Genomic DNA, 6,000 nt, shown 5'->3' with positions numbered 1-6,000 from the left:
TCCCACCGATTTCGCTCATCTGTTCTCAATATTGTTCTCTGACGTTCCACAGTAAATGGAGTAAAACTCATTACATACTTTCTCAATAAAGAACTGACATAGCATTCTTGTTAATTACACTTTGCCATTCAATTCTTCCTCCAGGTTTATTTGCCGACTGGCGCATTGATGGAAGTAAGAAGTTCTGTGGATGCATCCATGAATCTGTACCTGAAACCATCCGCTGTAGATATTGGGAAAACATCTGGTAAGTTAGTGGGGTTGTTTTTTATATCCCTGTGTTCTTTTGTGTATTACACCAGATAAACTACCTGAATATGTAGTGTAGTGGTTAGGCTTTTTGCTGTAACAAGCAGAAGGCCAGGTAATTCCTATGTGGGTAGATTCTTAGTGGGTATCTCAGTCTTTCTGCTGGGATATTGTATCCCTCTCATTTTCTCACTAATTTTACCTCTGACACCAGGCAACCCGCCATCTCCTCTCCTTCAATCGGAAAAATCTAGACTTCTATTAAAGATGAATAGGTATTTTTTCAACAAAAACTAGACAAATGAACAAGCTTTAAGGTGACACCAACAAGTTCATATGCCTGGAAACTGATGAGCGTCTGATTCCACCCTGTCGTGACACAAATGGTCTCAATATATGTCTTCTTTATAGTTTTAGTGCAGTGGTGAGTTGATGTTTAGATCAGCCTTTACATCACTCATTTGATTCCAAAATTAGCACGAGACCAGACAGTCAACCTTTATTCTCGAGATATATTCATCTACACTATAAATGAGCTCATTGTGTTTAGATTTACCAGGATGGCTAAACTGCGGCAGGGGGGGAGTTGCTGGGGTTTTTTTTGTTGTTGTGCTTTACTTCTTGTGTGTCCTTGATTTTTAACATTTTTTTAGTAGCCACGAATTTTTCATATTCCACCCCCGACTCTTTTTTTTCAGGGCTTTGTGGTGTGTTTGATGGCAACAGCACGAATGATCTGCTAGGAGCAAATGATGTTTTGTACTCAGTAACAGATCCACAAGAGGAACCAGACACTTTCAGCAACACTTACAGGTAAAAATAATAACTTCTTGTAGATACAGGTTGTTGAGATAATGATAAGAGAGCCTTATAAGTCCTATCACATTGCTGAATTGCTGAGCACTGTAGTCCTTCATAATTTTGACTTTGCACACATGTGGCATCAGTGGCCTAGTGGTTAGGCTCTCAGACTCGCAACTATAAGGTTTTAGGTTCGAATCCCGCCAGGAGCCCGATGTTGTGTCCTTTGGAAAGTCACTTTACACAAATTTTCCTCACTTTACCCAGGCCTCCCCCCTCCCTCCTTTCTCCTCTAAATACTTAAAGGTGGACAAGTAGGCACCGCAATGTGTCCTTGAGTAAGATATAGGCCTACATATATCCAAGCTAAAATCAGCTATGCTTTTCTTCAATCTGCGACAGAGTTTTTAAGTTCCTAATCCTGTGTTTGAATTGGTTGTTATTTAAAATATGTTACATTGTATTGTTTAGGCTACTTTGAATGTGCATGTTTCCACCCTTAAGTTTATTTTACCCAAGTTTCCACAAGGACAAAAATTTTCTATTTCCTTTTTTTTTTTTTTTTTTTTCATTCTAAAACTTAGATTAGAAATATGCTTTCCATGCTTTCAAAGAACGTGCTCGTTTTACATGAGAGGCAAACAACATAATATGCACTCAGACCTTAACCTCACACTTGTATGTCAAATCTCATTGTAAGTACATTATGTACGCATGCTTCTAAAATGTACACATGTGATTGCCAGCAGTCATGCCCTGTGTCTTCAAGATATTTGTACTAAGAAACTGTTCAAAATTTGACGTTTTTTATGAGAACAGAAAGACAATGATGAAGCTGTTTGAGGTTGATGGGGTTTGGTTTGGGTTTTTTCAAGAATGAGAAGAGGAATATCATTTACAGTTGAACCATGGCGCTCTTATGACTTTATGCAATTGCGAGCGCCGTATAACCTCTACTAAAAAAAAAGTTGAACCTGCTCTTACGACCACCTGTGTAAAATAGTCTTTGTACAAACGACCACCTCCCACTCTTCCCCTTGCTTGTTTCTACATTACAATGACACTGTCTGAGATGTCCACCAGTCTAGATGGGTGGTTGGCGGGTGCTCTGGAGCGGTTTGCTTCTTCTTTCCCATCAAACATCTATCGTCCTTATCTCCCTTCCTTCTTTTTTGTGTTTGTTACTCTCATGTAACACCTCTAATCTTCGGCACTTAAGGTGTATATGACGTTATTGTGTTACAAGTGCAGTAAAACACTTACTAAACTAAAAATCAAAGACCCACCAGTCCAAGAAAAGCATTTTTGTCCTGACAATAGGTGACCATCTTGGACAATTTCGACTGGAAGCTGCTCAAAATTTGACATGATGTTATGGGCAGAAAGGCAATGAAGTAGCTGTTTAAAGATCAACTATTTATTATGAAAAGGGAGACAAATATCGTGATTTAATGATGTATTTCGTATTATTTACTTTTTTTTCAGGTACTGTGGACAGTTATCCCATCATGCCTGGCAATCCTGCTATTTCCTTCAGTGTCTCCGGTCTGACTGCAGTGTTCGACTGTCAAATACAGCCGGCTTCTGAAAGTGGAGTTCAGTACATTCTCTCCTGGACCTCGGGCACTGATGTCCTGTCTATGGTCACTTTGACCACCATAAATGTGGATCGGCTTGACATGGCCACACTGTCCCAAGATCAGAGGAACTCCATACTGGACAATGGGGTACCTAACATCATCTTTTTTTTGTTGATCTTTTACTGTTTCCAAATTCGCTTCTTCATATATTCATATATATATATATGTGTTCTGAAGTGTGAAATATCCTCTCTTTTTATGATCCCTCTTACACTGTATATTGAATGAAATTGCTTTTTGTGTCACGAGTACGGGGTAGAATCAGGCGCTCGTCAATTTTTGGGCATGTGGAGTTATTAGTATCATCTGAAAGCATATTTATTTGCCTTGCTTTCGATTTTAAAAATACCCATCTATCTATCTTGTTATAGAAGTTGAGATATTTGCAATTGAAGGAGTTGGGGTTGCATGGTTTCAAGGGTAAAATAAGAAAGAAAATGGCCGCCAAAGTATAGCTTGAGAGTCCTTGAAAACTGGAAATTTACACATTTTGCGCCTCTAATCTATGTTTTTCTGTAAAAATTCACATAGAAATCTGTTTTTGTATGGATATAAAAGGTGTTGAGCCAAAAAACGAAAATTCGATAAAAATTGACAAACTGGCGGAAAATGCCTGTTCCTTTGATTTCATTATTTTGACGAGCGCTTGATTTTACTACGATGCCTCACTTTTTTGTTCTAATGTTCAAAAGATGTTCCTCTTTTTGTTTAGAACTTGCTTCTCTCCTAGTGCTACTGAGATCAGATCTGGCAGAGAAGTGTTGCTTGTTTACTCAAAGTAAGCTTACTGACTGTGGAAGAATGATCCGTGGATGGTTTTCAGGTGCTCTGGTGTGGTTTACTCCGTCTTTCCTATATGGAAACATGCATCGTCCATATCTTTCCTCTTTCTTGTTTATGTTTGCTGCGCTCTTGTAACACCTCTAATTTTCAGACCTAATTGAATTGCAAGTGCCATAAAATGCTCACTAAAACATTAAAAGAAACAAAGTATGATGTTGGTGAAGATTTTTTTTACATATTTATTCAGAATGGCTCTTTCTGTCATTTCTTTTGGCTGTACACAAACTTCCCGATCTGAAAGATTTGCACCAGATTTATCTCACTACCTTGCAGTTTCGCATAGAAAGAAAGATAACATTTTGTGACAAGCTTGCTTTTGAACATTTCTGTCTGACACTCATTTTGCTTTGCTCCCCAGCTTGTCTGTTCTGTAAGAGCCTCCAATCCTGCAAGGTGTGGAAATGGTGAAAGCCCTCCATTAGAAGATTCAGTTCCTCCTTTCGTTCCAAAGGTAAGATAATTTTAACTCCTTATCACCGGCAAGCTGCTCTCTGTGATTTGCGGATGGAACCTCTGTGCCAGTGAGCCGCTGGCAGGCTCATTCCTTTAAGACATATTTGACCTCAAATCTCTTTTTGGCAATTGCCGAAAACAGGTCTGTTTTATTGGGAGTTCTTTCATTAGATCAAGAAGTATCGAAATACTTCACGTTTCACTTATTTTTAATTACCAATTTAGTGTCATATAAGTCAATTTTAGATTTTGAGCCAAAACAGGACCCCAGCATAGTGGGTTTACTCCCCTCGAAGATAAAGAGTTAAAGTCTCCCAATGGTGTTTATTTTGCTTCTAAAATAATGGTCATAATTAAAATGAGTTAAGATTTAGGAATTACCACATAATTCCACAAATCATAATCAGGATATTACTATATGTGTCACAATATGGTGAAATCAGGCGCTCACCAATTTTTGGCGTATGTGGACTTATTGGTATCATCTGAAAGCTTATTCATTTGCGTTGCAAAAAAGTACCCATCTATCTTGAATAGAATTCAAGATATTTACATTTGAAGGAGGTGAGATCGTCTGGTGTCAATGGTGAAATTAGCAAGAAAATGGCCGCCAAAGTTTGGTAACTCCAATAACTCTAGAGTCTTTGAAAACTGAAAAATTACACATGATGCCTTTGATCAATGTTTTTCGGTAAAATTCACATTGAAATATGTTTTTATATGTACATAAATTGACGGGCTCCTGATTTTCACCTTCCATATTGTTGAATATTGTATGTTGCTCAATGTTCCCTGTAGGTATGCACTACATATGCGTAAGCCCACACATACATTCACACTCATGTGTACACATGTACACCTCAGTTACACGCGTGCGCGCGCGAGTGCATGCAAGGTAGCACGCATGCACGCACACGCACGCTAGCACGCACATGCATACACACACACACATAATCACACACACACATACACACACACACACACACACACACACACATAATCCCACATACACACACACACACTCACATGCACACACATACACACACTTGCACACATACACACACACCTTTATAAACTTATTACTCACATACACATGCTCACAAACACACACACACGCACACACACGCACACACAAACACACACACACACACACACACACACATACACTCTCTCTCTCTGTGTCTGTCTCTCTGTCTCTCTCTCTCTCTCTCTCTCTCTCTCTCTCTCTCTCTCTCTCTCTCTCTGAAAAACACACACAGCTTAACATCATTTCTTTTTTAGATTTGTGATTTAGATTTTCACTTATTCTGTTGTCAAGGAATGAATAGATCTCTTATTGCTGCTTTTGTTTATGTGCTGCCAAGGTGACGGGACCAACACCTGATATTTTGTATGAAGGAATAACAACAGCCACAGTGTCGGTCAGCTTTGGCAGCATCACCCGTGAACTTTACTGCTTGCTGAAATATGGGCAGTCCTGCCGCGTTACAGTGCAAGCCAGAACAAACGCGCAAGATTTTCCCAAGTAAGGCCCCATCATGTCACCCAATGGGATGGGTGTATTAACTGTAGGCAACGTACTTTGAATTATTTTGCTTCCAACTGTGTTATCAGGTATCCAGACTTAAAGATCAATCAGACCTCTCTTATAAGCATACATTAATTTTTATAAAAATATATGGCTGATGTTTGCAAACTTTCCAGGGTGAGGGGGGGGGATTGGAAAAAACAAGGGGGTACAGTAGGAAAAGCAAGGGCCCATGAAAGATTTGGAGAAATATGGTGGGTTGAGGAGCAAACCGAATTCATCTTTTTTTTAAACAAAATAAACAAGCCAACAAGACCATGTTTTTAAAAATGAGTAAGTCTTACAAATTATACGAGCATTGGCTATAAACAAAAGCAGAGCGTTTAAACTTTTATTCTGTAGTCTGACTGCTAATTTTCATGATGTCATCTCTCTCTACATATTCTTCTGTAGTGCGTACTACTTTTTGATTTTGCAACACGCAGC

At 38.9% G+C, this 6,000-nt stretch overlaps 1 protein-coding gene across 2 annotated transcripts in view; it reads left to right on the top strand.

Moving 5' to 3' along the window:
- The window catches only part of LOC106014199, a 100,180-nt gene that overhangs the window by 75,885 nt on the left and 18,295 nt on the right, over nt 1–6,000 (top strand). For both annotated transcript variants that reach the window (XM_035973992.1, XM_035973989.1), the window contains 3 exons: nt 2,536–2,777; nt 3,892–3,984; nt 5,351–5,511. In XM_035973992.1, coding sequence (XP_035829885.1) covers nt 2,536–2,777; nt 3,892–3,984; nt 5,351–5,511 — 496 coding nt within the window. The remainder of the gene's footprint in view (nt 1–2,535; nt 2,778–3,891; nt 3,985–5,350; nt 5,512–6,000) is intronic.

The sequence above is a fragment of the Aplysia californica genome, unplaced genomic scaffold, assembly GCF_000002075.1.
Source record: "Aplysia californica isolate F4 #8 unplaced genomic scaffold, AplCal3.0 scaffold00002, whole genome shotgun sequence".
NCBI lineage: Eukaryota > Metazoa > Mollusca > Gastropoda > Aplysiida > Aplysiidae > Aplysia > Aplysia californica.
The sequence above is the reverse complement of the archived record's forward strand: the minus strand, read 5'-3'. Positions and strand labels throughout refer to the sequence as shown.